Source organism: Xenopus laevis, chromosome 4L, assembly GCF_017654675.1.
Source record: "Xenopus laevis strain J_2021 chromosome 4L, Xenopus_laevis_v10.1, whole genome shotgun sequence".
NCBI lineage: Eukaryota > Metazoa > Chordata > Amphibia > Anura > Pipidae > Xenopus > Xenopus laevis.
In genome coordinates, this window is record NC_054377.1 from 93,777,714 (window position 1) to 93,794,811 (window position 17,098).

Here is a 17,098-nt window from a genome sequence, read left to right on the forward strand (position 1 = left end):
TATTGTGCTTACTCCACTCATGAGTCCAGAGGTTGTTTCCTAAACAAGCCCTTACTCTGGTGTGTTGTATTGTAAGCATTTCTTGGCACTAGATTCCAGGACTATAAATGCATGTCCAAAGCTCCCAGTAAATAAGAAATTCTGTGGGCTTGGATAACATTGGTACCATCCAGTGCTAGAAATTATAAGCTGACATGAATACATTTACTTGGAATCACAGTATTGGGGAATACTGCACAGATGCCAACCTGATTAAAAAGGATCCAGGAGCATCTTGGCCATGTTCTCGGATTGCCACCTTTCAACCAAAACAAGTCTGGACAGGCGGGGACTTGTGACATCAGTGTGTGGGGTGGGTGAAATAACAAGTGGTGTGATGTTTAGAGGCAGATTTGTGACAATCTGGTGATTGGCTGACCACTGGGTCAGAGTCCAATCTGCATGTCTGATTTTGGAAATCCATGCAGACAGTTTTGAGCGAAAACTTGGCTGTTTAGTTCAAAACCCAACTGGTAAAATCCTACTGCCTTCCCGGCTCCTCTGCTTCACCCAGATATTGGAGGTCTTTGAGTGACAGTTCTAATCAATTCAATGGAGCAGGTCATTTGTTCTAGGTGCAAATAAATAACTGATGGGCTACTGTGAGTGACTGAGTGAGGAAGGCTGAAATCAGGGTGAAAAATACAGGTAAATTGACATGCTTACTGTGGCATCTAGCACAGCAGTATGGTATGGCCCATGTTTATTATACTGTGTAAAATGATAAATAATGTAAAAAAGCTGTGCAAAATAAATGACAAATTCTTCAAGCTGTGTGTTTTATTTTATGCCATCAGTGGAAATCACTCTGGAACAAAAATGGATGGATGGATGCTATATATTCCCATAGTATTTTCAATAGGCTGCATATTTTTTTTTTGAACTATTACACAGAGATAAGTGATTGCTGAAAATCAGTATACGGCTTGATAAGTATGCTGTTTTTAATGCACCGATGCCTGGTGACGTGTGGTGTATTAGGTTGTCGTTATTTTAAACAGTATGATAAATTGGCCCCAATATGTATCTCTACACACATATATGTACATATATTGCACAAGGAGATTTGAACAATTATATTACCACTATAGTAAATACAATGTACAAATTACAAACAATACAACAAATAAGAATATAAATGGTGGGTCACTCCTAACATCCTCATTTACAAGGTGCAACCCTGATTTTTACTTTTATACTTTGCCCTGATTCAACTTGCTGCTTATGCCCTGAGGCTCAACTAATTTGCTCGCCAGCAATTACACCTATAGATTTGTAAATGAGCCTTAATATGGCTATAATGTAAGTGTGTACCCTATATGGGATGCCAGAGTTAACTACTAGCACCATTGTAGTGCTTGCAGAGATTATAGTGTTTTCTGTATTGAATAGTAACACAAAACAATGAACTTCAAATATAAGAAAAGATCTTTGGAATGGACATATTTTCTCAGCAAAATATTAATAATGGTTTAATTAAAAGGAACAGTTATTTTCTCAACCAAGGGCTCTGAAATTTGCTCTTGAGTAATTAACCCACGCTTTACAAACACTTTATTAGTGCTGAAAAGAAAGCATCATTTTCTTAATTAGGGAAAAAACACCCCTTTAATTTGCAACCATCTGGGAAATAACGGATGAGTTTGGGACTGGTGAGTATAAAATTGGTGGACGATGCTCTTGTGTGCTACTGACAAGGATAATGGAAAAGGCCAGAGAATTTGGGGTCAGTTTTACAGTCTTTTTGTGGCTCATTTTATGTTCCACAATACAGCAGCGTGTTACAGAAAGGACAATTTAATTAAACGATGGAGGGATTATTTATTGTATTCATTTGGCAAGCATTTATTTTCAGCCCTATTAGGTTATTGTTGCTTATCTTTTTTTTTTTCATACCTTTTTAAATGACATTCTTACCTAGAAGCCAAATAGTGAAGAAATAAATGTTTCTCTACTGTGGCTCCCCCCTCCCTCAGTTTTGCAAAACACAGGGTTTTCTATCACATGTTTATTGTATAAATGTGAAGTGCCAGGACAGCAAACCCACCTTATCTGCAGATGTATGTGTATTATATGATAAGGGAGCTGCCATACTACATGCTTTGCTGAGTTAAAAAAAAAATTAGACTCCCTGTAGTGGCCAAATATGGCATACTATATAGCTTGAACTAATGGGCAGATTCATTATGAATCAAACAGGGAACAGTATTCTGTTAAAATATGATAAGAGCTGAGTTAACATTTAGGGGCAGATTTACTAAGGGTCGAATTTCGAAGTTAAAAAAACGTCAAAATTCGACCCTCGAATTGAAATCCTTCGAATATCGAAGTCAAAGGATTTTTAACGTATTCGATCGAACGAACAAACGAATAGAAATCGTGCGATCAAACAATTTTTTTTAGCGATCGATCGAAGGATTTCTATTCGACCAAAAAAAAAAGTAGAAAAGTGCTGTGGAAGGCCCCCATAGGCTAACGTTGCACTTTGGTATCTTTAATTTGGCGAAGTATGAAGTCGAAGTTTTTTTAAAGAGACCGTACTTTGATTATCGAATGGTCGAATAGTTGAACGATTTTTACTTCGAATCGTTCGAATCGAAGTCAAAGTTGAAGGTAGTAGTAGCCTATTCGATGGTCGAAGTACCCAAAAAATTACTTTGAAATTCAAAATTTTTTAACTTTGAAAATTCACTCGAGTTTAGTAAATCTGCCCCTTAATAAATACATTCTTCTGTATTTATGATATGTAATACACTATTTGTAAAGTGTTAAAGTAGTACCTCAACGCAATCCAGTTTTTCTAGATTTTTTAACTGCAGGATAGATATCCGGACAATTTTTGGTCAGATATGGGTTAGGTAGGCCATCAGAAAGACCACATACACAAAGCAACATCAATTTTATTTGCCCATAGTTTGATGTTTGGCTAGTTCATGTTCTGTAAGTTTTGCCTTTTTTATTCACCCTATGTCTAACATAAGTCTACAATATATATGACTACAACATTTCCAACTGTCAGTTTGTATATGTAATTGCTATTGAATTCAGCAACTGGCATCTTATTTGTATGTTCTGCACTCCTCAGGTTGTTTTGCCTAATCCTGTTCTTTCAGAAAGAGCCAGTACGTCACTATGGAACTACTTTCAGATAAGCTATTGTTTCTCCTACTGAGTGTAACTGAGGGAGTCACAATGGGACTTGGATTTACTACTGAGTGCCATTCTCATAAATACCAGGGAGCTGTTATCTTGTCACATTCCTATTGCTCTGTTGATAGGCGACTGGGGAAAAGGAAGGGGGTGATATCACTCAGTTTATCAGAGGACAAGTCACACAAGGGCACCTGAGAAATTAAAAACATGTCTAGAACCTTGTCAGATTTCTAAAATAAATATAATATAAAATCTGCTCTCGTGAATTTCAGATTTCAGAGCAAAAGTCTACTGGAGCAGCTCTATTAACTGTTGAAAATGCTTGAAACTTTAAAAAACACATTATTTTTACATGAAGTAGCCATAGTTTATATATCACTTTGATCACCTGTAATCTGTAGGCACCTACAGGTCCTTGACCCTGTTCTTGTCTTTGCCTTTCCTTGCTTGTAGTATCTGTGTTAACATAATCTTAAAACAACCAAATCAGTGACTATTTCTTATCTACCAGGAGCAGGGAGGCATTAAAATAAAGCGCCCCCCCCAAGTAATATCTGGCCAGTGAAAGTTCAAGTTTTCATGAAGATAATGTAGTTTTATTGTACAATATATCACTATATAAGCTACATTGGCAATTTTGTAGTAGCGAGATTCTAGTAAATTGCCCCATTTTGATAAATTACTCTCTGCTACTTTTGTTTGCATCACTGTGGCTGTAGTTCTGCAGTGCACAGACTAAGATAAATTGGTCTTCCCAATTGTAATTTGGTTACTCAAGCTATTTTTGGTTGTTAATTTTTCACTATTCCCTCTGACAGTATTCACAAAAAAACTACTTATTGTTCCCCAAACAGGGTTCGAATATCCTGCATAAATGAAAGAATGTTTGCATCTTCAGTATAGGAAGACACATTGAAGAAAAGGTTTCTGGGAGTCAACGGATGGAGGGATATTGAAAGCTGTTATCATCAGACTGAACTTAGTACTGGTAATTTCCAATAGTTCAAAAGACTGTGGCTATATTACGGTGGTTCTCCATCCAGAAACCTTGCTGCTTTACTTGGTTCCCCTGTTCCATATGCTGAAAAAAGTAGGATGGCACACACTAGTAGCAAATGTGCTAAAACATAGGTGCTTTATTCAGATCTCAAACACAACGTTTCGGAGGTGCAACCTCCTTTATCAAGAACACTTTACTACTAGTGTGTGCCATCTTACTTCTTTCAGCATATTGAACTTAGTACTGGGTTGAGGGCAAAATGACAACTTTCCATGTGCAAAATTAAAAACAAAAAACATTAGGGTTTAATTACGAATGGAAGGGTGCAAAGTACATATAAACAGGTGTTATCCGCCCTGTTTTATTTTACTTTGAACTTGTGTACTCCAGAAGAGGGCACAAGAACCAGTGCACAGGTCTAGCATGGTGTACAGTGTGCAGCAATGTACCAGACATGAGTGCTGGCATTGTTATATTACACTCAATGTGTTTTTTTTAATAATATTCTGCATTCGACAGTTATTGCTTTGTAAATGCCATCTATATTCCCTCTGTATTCCCTATTGAAGATTGCTTATGTGTTTGAAGAAAAATAATCACTACTTTTTTAGAAATAATTATAAATGATAGAAAATTATTTAATAAAAAACTTATATTTCATTCCCTGTTATCCAAAGGAAAGAAATATCCAGAATGAAGCATTGGGAATGTAATAAAAGATATTAACAGAAAAATATGTATAATACTTTATTCCAGGTTTTGAAAACCATGGCACCTCCTCCTCCAATAAATAAAAAACATTGTAAGTCAAGTCTAATTTCTTATTGCAAAGTGCTAAAATGGATGCAAAACTGAGCGTGCAGTGATGTACTGAAATGTGCTTGCACCCATACATGCTCCTAACAGCTTGTGGCAGTTTGAATGTGCACATACTGCAATACATGCATGTACACATACTATGAATTAGCCCCAGCATGGAGGTGGTGGAAATTTAACTTTAAATGTCTTACTATTTAGCATATCCCATTACCAAGTTAAAGGAGTGGGATCCCCACTACCCTCTTTAGGAAAGAATATTTAACAAAGACTGTCCTTCAAGCTCCTTTTTCTCATGCCAGGCATCTCATACTGAGCATCAAACATCCTCGCTTGAGATGTATTTGCTCTGATTAACCTGATGTTGTAGAAAAGTATTAACAATGGGTTATAACATCACAATTTTGATTAAAGCTTTAAAAACCATTACTGACCCAACATACTGCTCCTTTTTAAAAAGTGGAAACCACAAGTCAAATTTTGATGTTTCATGTTGTATCTTGATATTATCATATGAATGAGTTATCAGGTATTGGATCCATTATCAAGAGACCCATTATGCAGAAAGTTCGAAATTATGGGAAGTCTGTCTCCTATAGAGTCCATTTTAATGAAATAACCCAAATATTGAAACATATTTTTCTCTAATAATAAAGCAGTACCTTGTATTTGATCCCAACTGAAATATAATGAATCCTTATTGGAGGCAAAGAATCCTATTGGGTTTATGATTTAAATTATTTTCAAGTACACTTAAAGGAGAATTCAACCCATAACATAAAAAAAACCCTAGGCAGACCCCTCTCTCTCTTTCCCTGTAGCCTACCTGGTATCTGGAGAAAATGCCCCTAACTTTCTACTTACCCCTCGGTGCAGATTCTGTCCTTTGGAGTTCACGGAAGCCATCTTCTTTTCTTCATTTAACTTCAGAAGCAGGCCGTTGGAGTAAAATTCCGGTCCCGAACAACTGTGCATGCACCGAAGTTCATGAAAATTTCCGACATATTTTTCGAAATTTTCATAACATTTTTCGTGAGGAGGGGGGTCTACCTAGGGAAGGGGGGCAGGGTTTTTTTATGTTACGGGTTGAATTCTCCTTTAATGCCCCCTGGGCACAAAACCCCTCCCCCCGCGTCTTCTTCCTGCTTTGACCGGCGTCTTCTGGCGCATGCGCAGTAGGAACAGTTACCGGTATGGCTCTACTGCGCATGCGCCGAATGTAACAAAGTTTTCCCATTTCATTTGTGACATTCGATGCATGTGCAGTAGAGCCGTACCGGTAAATGTTCCTACTGCGCATGCGCCAGAAGACGCCGGTCAAAGCAGGAAGAAGACTCGCGTGGGAGAAGATGGCGACTGTGAACTCCGTGGACAAGACCTGCACAGAGGGGTGAGTAACAAGTTAGGGGCATTTGCCCAGGGGGACAGGTAGGCCAGGGGGGAGGAGGGAGGGGGGGGCAACACAGGGGAGGGGGGAGGGGTTTTGCGCCCAGGGGGTTTCCTTCTCCTTTAAGGTATGGATATCCAAATTATGGGAAGAGCCCTTATCTGGAAAACCCCAGTTCCCCTGATCATTCTGGATAACAGTTGCCATACCTGTATAAATGTTAAGCCACAACATTTTATTTTCCTTACATTTTTTTTTACCAGGCATATAAAATGGGTTAAAATTCTGGGAATAGATGTGCATTCATTTAGTACTCAAATCCATTATAGATAAGTTTAAGTGCTTAGAAGTCTTTTTAAACCAATGCCATAGCAACCACAATTGTAAAGACACTTCTCATGCTTCCCTTGTCTCTCCTGTGATTACACGTTTTATAAACACATTTAAAAATTATATAAAGACAAATCTTGAATGCTTGCTATAACTTGTTTTTCCAAGACACGCTTGTTGTACAGAGCCAACTGCAGCCCGGAAAAAAATAGCATTTTAGCATAATAAAGTATAGAGTGTTGTGTTTTGAAATATTGATTTTTTTCTTTACCCTACAATTCTGCTGCAGTTGGTTAATAGAAATTCACTACAGGATCTGCAACTGCAAACCCTGCATGCTTGTACTGAGGGGAACAAGATGAGTGTGTCTGATTACTCTGCTACTCTAGACTGCGCTGGTTAAGTATTACTGAGCTGTGCGTGTATTAGGAGAGCTAAAGTAAATACATTTAAGGCCCTAAGCTATTTGCCATAAACCTAGATAAGAGGAAAGTCTTCTCCATGCTGTTTTTGTGGCACTTACCATACAGAATGCAAAAGGGACCTTTAAAGAATGTACAATTCCTGCTGAATGGTGCTTAGTACTTGGGAATAAAATTGCTGGAACATATCGTCTCTGTCTATAAGCTACAGGCAAGCCTAAGGCATTATCTCTGCTGCAGAGATACCCATTGGAACCCAGTACTATCTATGTACCACAACACCTACTTCTTATATATGTATAACACCTATTGGAAGTTGGACAGCACCCAAAAATTGCCACATCACTTTAAGTCAAACTCATCTTCTGACAAAGATCAATGCAGCTTTAGAGCATTTTCACAGGTATTGGATCTGTTATCCAGAAAGCTCTGAATTATGCAAAGGCTGTCTCCCATAGCCTTCATTTTATCCAAATAATCCAAATTTTATAAATGATTTCCTTTTTCTCTGTAACAATAAAACAGTTCCTTGTACCTGATCCTAACTAGGATGTAATCATTATTATCAGCAGAACCAGCCTATTGGGTTTATTTAGGGGCCCATTTACTTAGCTCGAGTGAAGGAATAGAGGAAAAAAAACTTTCTAATGTTTTTTTTGGCTACTTCGACCTTCGACTACGACTTCGAATCGAATGATTTGAACTAAAAATCGTTCGACTATTTGACCAATTGATAGTCGAAGTACTGTCTCTTTAAGAAAAAACTTCGACCCCCTAGTTTGCCACCTAAAAGCTACCAAAGTCAATGTTAGCCTATGGGGAAGGTCCCCATAGGCTTAGCAATCTTTTTTTGGTCAAACAAAAATCATTTGATCGATGGATTAAAATCCTTCTAATGAAACAATTCGAAGGATTTAATCGAACAATTTTTCATTCGATCGAACGAATAGCGCTAAATCCTTCGACTTCGATATTCGAAGTCGAAGGATTTAACTTCGACAGTCGAATATCAAGGGTTAATTAAAACTCGATATTTGACCTTAAGTAAATTTGCCCCTTAATGTCTACATGATTTTCTACCAGACAACGTATGAAGATCCAAAGCTAAAAATACAAGACTCATGCTACCAGTAGAAAGGATTAGTAGAAAATATTTCTGAAGTTTAGAACTTAATGAATATCAACATATTTAAACCTCCAACTTACCTTCTGAACAATCCTGCCCACTGTAGCCTTCTTCACACTGACAGACTCCATCTTGGCACAAGCCGCGCCCACTGCAGGCATTTATACACCACATACGCCCACAGTCCTCTCCTGCAAATCCATCCTGGCAAACACAAGTCCCATTGGCACAGCGTCCTTTCCCCAAGCAATCACCAGGACAGCGTAGCTCTGTGCAACCTAGGCCAATGTATGGATCTTGGCACACACACTGTCCATCTTGGCATAGCCCATGTGGGCTGCACTCCTCAGGGCACAACAGATCTGTACACCATTCCCCTGTGAAATCTGGCTCACATACACACATCCCCTCTATGCAGGTTCCTCTTCCAGAACATCCCAAAGGGCACAGAGGCTCCGAGCAGTTCTCACCACCCCAACCTTGATTACAAATACACGAGTCTACAGTGAAGTTTCCATGTCCACTGCAAGGTGGTGCAAACTCTGTGAGACCTGTAGAAATGGAAATTAATGGAATTAAAATGGAAAAAATGATGATTTTTTGTACATTAGTTGGTGTAAAATGGTATTTGCTCAGCAGATATAATTAAAATTTGCTTAAAAATACATTATAATAAAGTTAATATTTGTAGTGGGGTATGGATTTAGTCTTCCTCTGTGCCTGTGAGTTCTTAAATACGTTTAATGGCTTTAGACAGAGAACTAGTCTGTGTAAACATGGGAGGAATGGGATTGCAGCTTATCCAAATAAAAGAAATACAAAGGAAGAAGTCGAGTTTGAGTTATCGCACAATAACAACTTTTTCCTATTGTCTCACAAAAGACTCCAAAACACATTAAAATCTCTAAAATCATTCTGTTTGGCTAATTATAAACAATCATGTGATTGGTTGTTATAGTTTCCTGGACCTCTAGCAATCTTTGTTCTTGCTCTTACATTATTCCCTTATGCTTGTTTGGACATACGTTACTGTACTTTTGTCTGTTACAGATTAAAGTACTTATTTACTATAGGTATGATTTTAGGTCCTGAACCGCCAGCTTTGCGCCATGATCGGTTCCCATAATAACAGAACCCTTAAAGATTTTAGTCCTATCATTTCTTTGATTGAAATTAGTAGCATTCCTATTTGTTGAAAGTATATTCAATAGCATTCTTTTTTCCAGATGTAATTAATGATATTATAATTGAAGGCACATCTGTTACAACATTGTCTGAGTACATGTCCCCTGGCCTAACACATGTTCAAGGCAACTCTTTTGGGCTTCCTTCTAAAATAAATGATTAGAATTGTTTTACTGATGTGCACAGGAAGGGTATGAAACACATGTTCGTATTCTTTAAACAGCCCCTTGCTGGAAAATGTTTGAATAACACATAAAGTAATATAACAAGTGCAATCCCATATGGTGGTGTAATCAAGGTACTATTAGCATCCAATTGAATCAGTGTCCTGAGCCATTTTGGCATTTTCAGCAATGATTTTAATTTATTATTAGTGTTTCAACTTCCATTCTATTCTGCTTCACAATCCGTGTGTTTCTTAGTAGTCTCCATTAATTCAGCTAAACATCCTCTTTAACAGATAACTATCCCTGACAATCCCCTCTCTCTCGCTTAGCAACAGTTGGTGCTTTTTTTATTCTTTTATTTTATTTAAGAGTTATGTTCATGGGGAAAATATTTAAATGCTAGACAAGTATTAATTAGTCTGACAAGTTTGTTTTCCATTTCAGTTCCCCTTTACACCCTTGTGCTTTGCTCCTGCGTTTTTTTAAACATAGTTTCTCCTTATGTAAATCTAGCCAAAAACCTCTTTGCCCCATCCATCATGCTTTCATTGATGTCTACTTTTCTAAACCTTTACTTGACTGCAGAGTGTGACCCCTTGTGCTACCCCAAGATGATCTGTCAAATAACTTGTAGGAAACTGCAGATTCTTTTAAACAGGGAATGAGTAAAAAGGATATATAAATCATGGGTACAGATAAGCAATTATAACAATTTTCTTTTAAAATAAATACCTTAGTTAAAGCAAATTAGTATTTTTTTTACTTCAAGAACAAGAGTTTCTCTGCCTTAATAATTAATGAATAGCAGAAATTTTTGACAAGTCACATGTCTGGAACATATATTGCATGCAAAACATGTCACCATATAAAAATTTGCATGGGACATTCCTTACAGGTGGCTTACCATACACATATTCATTTTGCAGTTCTGGAGCATTCCCAATGTAGAAAATAGATCCTGTGCAATTTTCATTTTACACTTGATTTGCTTGAAACTACACAAACATTTGGGTAAGTCCATTCCTTTCTGAGTCCTGTGAACTGGGACTGTCCCAAGTGAATATAGATAATTGAGAGGGGGAGTACACTTACTATACAGGAATGCTTTTGATTGGAGCAGAACACATGCCATGGGCCACAAGCTCTGCCTATGAGTAAGTGTCTGAGACACGAAACGCGTAAGGCTCCATGTGTACAAAATAAACTTTAACCCTTTTAAACGTCTGTCTGGAAGACTGCTCTTTGAGTGCCTGCTCTACTACAAATACGGTTTTGATCGGCTCCCTCAGCTGAAGGTTCAGGGTGGTGCGCCTGGACCTCTTCCATTACTTGGTGAGTCAGTGCCCTGAGACCTCTTTTTTGTATCTATCTACAAGCTCTGCAGCTCTTAGAATTTACTGTTGTGCTCAATCAAGAGATTAAAGCTGAAACATAAAACTCTAAATACATGTATGGGATCTGTTATATGAAAACCTGTTATCCAGAAAGCTTCAAATTACTGAAAGGCCATCTCCCATAGACTCAATTTTATCCAAATATTCCAATTATTGTACTTGATCCAAACTAAGATACAATTAACTTGTATTGGAAGCAACTGGGTTTATTTAATGGTTATATGATTTTCTAGTAGACTTAAGATATGAACATCCAAATTACAGAAAGATCTGCTATCCAGAAAACCCCAAGTCTCAAGCATTCTGGGTTTCAGACCCCATAACTGTATTAAAATTAAATATTTTATATATTAAAAAAATGTTTGTTTGTAAACATTATTTTAGTATATAGTGCTCCTGTGACTACTGTGAGGATATTTTGCTTTTCACTAAATCTGGCAGATATGTCTCCTTTAATTTTTTGCAGATATCTGCTAGTGAGCGGAAGCTCTTGTGAGCAGGACTAACTGTTCCCATTTATATTCTGTAACCCTTGTTTGTTTTATTATTCTAAGACCCCTGTTTTTTATACATTTATGTAAAGCTATGCTTAAATTGCTAACACTATATAAATAAGTGGTGATGATGGTACTGATATATATATATAGATAGATAGATAGATAGATAGATAGATAGATAGATAGATAGATAGATAGATAGATAGATAGATAGATAGATAGATAGATAGGGGTTTATTTGTGTCAATTGTGTCAAGCTGAAGGTTGATACTATTAATATTTTGATGAATTGTAATTCAGAGGATGCAACTGACAGAGGAAGTGCCTGTTTTGTGTACTCAATTAATGTGATATTGGAAATGTTTCACTTAAAAATATATATGTTAAAAGGTAAAGGAGATGGAGTACCCAAGAAAATGGATCATGGCTGTGGGATAGCAAGTATAGAAGCCAGAAGAGGTGCCTATAGAAGCAGTGGGTATGACAGTACTTAAAAAGAGACTGTTTCTGTGGGATAGTGAGTATAGAAGGGAGAGATGGTGCCTATAGTAGCAGTGGGATAGGGCTGTGGGATAGCAGGTAGAGTTGAAAGAGGTGTGGTGCCTATAGTAGCAGTGGGGATAATAGTGTCTGAGAAGGGACCATGGCTGTGAGCTAGTAAGTATAGTATGGTGAGATGTTGCATGTATCAGATGAGATAAAATGATCTGGGAAGGTACTTAAGTTGTGTGATAGTAAATGTGGTGGCAACAGAAACAATTTATATAATTTCTGGTCAAATTGCTGTCCTTCATTTAATGCCCTATGCCAAATGGCAACTGTACACACTCTGCCACCAACCTTTTACTTCTAATCTCATGACTACAAACATATCTAATACTCTTAACAATGATAATCCTAACTATAATTTTAATGATATATTAATATTAAGTGCAAAAATGATAATAAAACCGTGGCTTCTGCAAAGCTTCACTGCCCAAGAATCTAGTACTGAGGTGCCATCTATAATAATTTCTTTTAAAAAAAAATATTTTTTCATTAGTAACCTAGGTTCAACCTATTAATAATCATTATATTATTGGTTTACCTGTAGCCTCTGCATCTTGACATTCTCTGTCATTACAGCGCTCCCTGAGCAGCATCACCTCTCTTTCCAAAGCTTCAATCCTGCTCAGGAGATGCTGCACAGCTTGAGGTGTAGTGTAGCACTGGCATAACCTCTGGGGGACATGTATGCTGTGTGTAAAGGTTATTTGGCTTTCAGCATCTGCAGTATTCTCTGTTTGCTGAGTAACCCAACTCCCATCTTCGGGAGTTTCTGGTTCAAGTGTACAGGGGAAGCTCATGGGAACATTAAAGTTATAGACATGGTTGAAGACCATAGGTTGCTTCTTGTTATCAACTCCATGATCAGTCATGTTTCCCCCTTCATCCACCTGTATGTCCAGTCTTGGTGTTTGGCCTGCTATCTCACATTGTGAGTGTCTAGTTAGGCAAGCCAACAAGATGAGATGTACTCCCACTTGCAGAGGTCCTAAGGCACTGCTCACACCCTCACTCCCCATCTTCTCAAGATGATGGAGGCAGTATTAAACCAGTATGGTATCCAGTTGCCTGTAACAAATAAAAAAAACTGCATGTTATAATCCATCTTCATTCTGGACCATAAAAATGTATCTATCTTTCTATATTATTGTATTGTAGATACAATCCACTTACAAAAACAGAATTTTCAAATATGTTTTTTTTTTTTTTGCGATGACATATTCTTATGAATTGTGTCTGTGGCTTATTGCATAGGGGATAAAAGAAACCAGAAGCAAATCATCCTAAGGCAGCATAAAGACTAAATAGACCCCTAGTTGTCCATATTACAAATAGGAAAAAAATAAACAACATCAAACTTTTTCACACAACAAAAGCAAAGCATTTCTACCCTTTATGAATTCAGATTTTGCTATACTTTGAGGTTGCCGCAGCTGCCACATATTATGATGTGAGGTTGACAGGGAAAAGTCCTGTACAGCAGAGATTTTAATGAGGAACAGTTTGTTCCCCAAATGCCTTTTATTTCACCTACAGTATCTTCCTCAACAGCTAGAGGACTGCAGGACCGGCGTTGTTAATCTAAATGCTAACACATCCTGTAACATTCGCAATTATTTTTCACTTTCAATTGATGTACTGTTTTTAGCACCTGTCAGGAGTCATTTGCCTTTGCACATCTTAATGTTTGTATTTCCTGAACAGAAGAATAATCAGAAAGTCTTTAGGAAGCTCGCAAAGAGCTAAGGAGCACATATACATTTTCATTACACAGTCCAGAAAGTATCAGACAGTTCGTCCTTATGCCACTCTTATTTGTCCAAAAATTGCCTCAGGCTACTTTCGCTCAAATGTAACTTGTGTAATGCTTTTGTTAACACTTTAAAAACACTCCCAAAATAAATACGGTCTGCCCCTGGCTAGAACATGGATGGAGGAGGTATCAGTAAGTTATGTCTGAACATTTAGTGTGCCACTGTAGGCACAAGAACAAAGTTTATTAAGCAATCATGCAATTAATACTTCTGTAGAAACACAATAAATAACAACACTCAAATTCACACCACACATACCAGTACAGGTATAGAAAGTTACAAATTACGGGAAGGTAGACTGAATTTTATCCAAATAGTCCACATTTTTTAAAATGATTTCCCTTTTCTCTGTAACAATAAAACAGTACCTTGTACTTGATCCCAACTAAAGGTGGCCATACAAAGCCGATAAAAGCTGCCGACAGACCAAGTCGGCAACTTATTGGCCCATGTATGGGGCCCTCCGACGGGCTTCCCCTATCGATATCCGTCATCGCCAAACGAGCGGATCTCCCCGTGTATGGCCACCTTAAGATATAATTACTCCTTATTGGAAGCAAATACAGTCTCTTGGGTTTATTTAATGTTTGAACGATTTTCTAGTAGACTTAAAGGGATACTGTCATGGGAAAAATGTTTTTACAAACGCATCAGTTAATAGTGCTGCTTCAGCAGACTTCTGCACTTCATTTTTCAAAAGAGCAAACTGATTTTTTTCTATTTAATTTTGAAATCTGACATGGGGCTAGATTGTTAGTTTCCCAGGTGCTCCCAGTCATGTGACTTGTGCTCTGATAAACTTCAGTCACTCTTTACTACTGCACTGCCAGTTGGAGTGATATCATCCTCCTACCTTCCCCCAGCAGTTCATCAGCAGAACAATGGGAAGGTAACCAGCTCCCTGGTAGATAAAAGAATAACACTCAGTAGTAAAAATCTATGTCCCACTGTGACTCCTTAAGTAACATTGAGTATGAGAACCAATAGCCTGTCAGAAAGCAGTTTTCTGCTCTTTCTCTTTCTGAAAGAACATGTCCAGGAAAATTAAACTAAGATGCCTCCTACAGACCAATATTACATCTACACTTGTTGGGTTAGGAGTGACATTTTACATGGTAGATTGAAACATTTGCAGTATTAGTGTAATTTAGAAATAAAAACTACACCATAAAAATAATGACAGAATCACTTTAAGGTATGAATATTACAGAAAGATCCATTATACATAAAACCCCAGGTTCCAAGCATTCTGTATAACAGGTCCTGTACCATTCTAATCACAATATGAAACACTTCAGGAGTACTTCCTATCAAAGCGCTAACAATCTACATTATTATTATCACTGAAAATTCCCTGGAACCTTTAGTGTTTACTCTAAACAGCCCAGTCTTGTGCTCCTACATCACCCCTACAAAACTACTAGCCTGTGTGCTGGTTAGGCCTTAATCATTGGTTCCCCAGCCCAAGCTTACTCTTCACTGGAGACTTCTTTTCAAGGATCTGTATACTGAATCTTCCTCCATCTTAAAGGGATTTACTAACTTTTCCCCAGACTTTTATGCTATTGTAGTTGATATCTGACCCTGCCTGCCACATGGAGCTAACCTGACCATATAGGTTCTTTATATCTGAAGCTAACTTAAACTAAAAATACATGATCCATTTTCTTCTATTTTCTCTACAGGAATAATCAAAAAATCCACCCACATGGCCTTCAGACAACCCCATTGCCATTATGGGCACCTTAAGGGAACTAGCCCCATTTAGCATTGCATGCTGCTAGCAGACTGCATAAATGTCAACACATACGCACTATGCAATATGTAAATATGTAAAGGCTTGAAATGGGAAATTCTGACTTTCTAAATCTCCATGAAAAGAGAAACCACTTTTAGAGTGAGAATTGGAGAGAACTTTTCAAGATAATCTTGAAATTATGTTTGTATTCTTCAAAACTGATATTTTACTATATCTCTACATGCCCTACGTGTGGGGTTGTTCACCTTTGCATCAACTTTCAGTATGATGTAGAGAGGGATATTCTGAGACAATATGCAATTAGTTTTCATTTTTTATTATTTGTGTTTTTTTGAGTTATTTAGCTTTATATTCAGCAGCTCTCCAGTTTGCAGTTTTAGGATTCTGGATGCTAGGGTCCAAATTACCACGGCAACCATGCATTCATTTGAATAAGTGACTGAAATATGAATAGGAGAGGGCCTGAATAGAGAGTAGAGTAATAAAAAGTAGCAATAACCATACATGTGTAGCATTACAGAGCATTTGTTTTTTAGATATGATCAGTGACCCCCATTTGAAAGCTGGAAAGAGTTTTAAGAAGAAGACAAATCATTTAAAAACTATAAAAAATAAATAATGAAGACCAATTTAAAAATTGCTTACAATTGGCTATTCTATAGCATACTAAAAGTTAACTAAAAGGTGAACCACCCCTTTAAGGGGAGCCTTGCTTAAGGCTGGACTTTCAAGTGGGGCTTAAACTAAAAAGTTATTTCAGTTTTTTTCAGAACCAGTTAAAGACACAGCATGCTGTTTTCACTAAATCTAAATTCTGCTACAATTTCTTTACACAGAGGAGATGTAATGATGTTATCACTTTTTCCCCTGGCTGACATAATTGCCTTCATTTTCCAAAGTGTTGTCTGGACCCATATATCTGACAAATATGTTTTTGCTTCTATTTGGATATGCATAAATCATGTCCTGTTGCTGAGCCCAGTGGACATGACTGAATGCTATCAGAAGTAGTAATTACCCACACTGCTTTTCCCACCTACTGTATGACCAAATATCTTTTGAGCATTTTAACAAGCAGCATGTTATTCTAGTTTCACAAAATGAAATAGATCTTTTCCAATGCACACCATGTCCCACGGAGCATGATTACTATCTACTGCCATAAACACTTTGGTGGCCTTGTCTTTCTCAGCTGCAATCTCTTGCAAGTGGACAAAATAACAAAAATAGAGGAGTAAGAATTTGCGCATGGAGAACATACTTTATAACTCTATGTCTGTCATGTGTGATCTGAAGGACCGTGACATGGCATAAGGGAAAATGATTACAGGATCCAAAAACAGCAAAATGAAATTATTGGTTGCACGTGGGGGAAGGATATATGCACCTTTACACGCCCTTGATGGTTAGTACTGTTAGTACTATGAAGGATATATATATCCATTTCTTCTTTTAGACAACAA

At 37.4% G+C, this 17,098-nt stretch overlaps 1 protein-coding gene across 1 annotated transcript in view; it reads right to left on the bottom strand.

The window, feature by feature from the left end:
• LOC108713537 (tenascin-R) overlaps nt 1-17,098 on the bottom strand; it is a 199,830-nt gene that overhangs the window by 81,421 nt on the left and 101,311 nt on the right. Inside the window, exons 2-3 of the mRNA XM_041590489.1 lie at nt 12,604-13,130; nt 8,354-8,824 (exon numbers count right to left, since the gene is read on the bottom strand). Coding sequence (XP_041446423.1) covers nt 8,354-8,824; nt 12,604-13,081 — 949 coding nt within the window. The 5' untranslated portion in view covers nt 13,082-13,130. The remainder of the gene's footprint in view (nt 1-8,353; nt 8,825-12,603; nt 13,131-17,098) is intronic.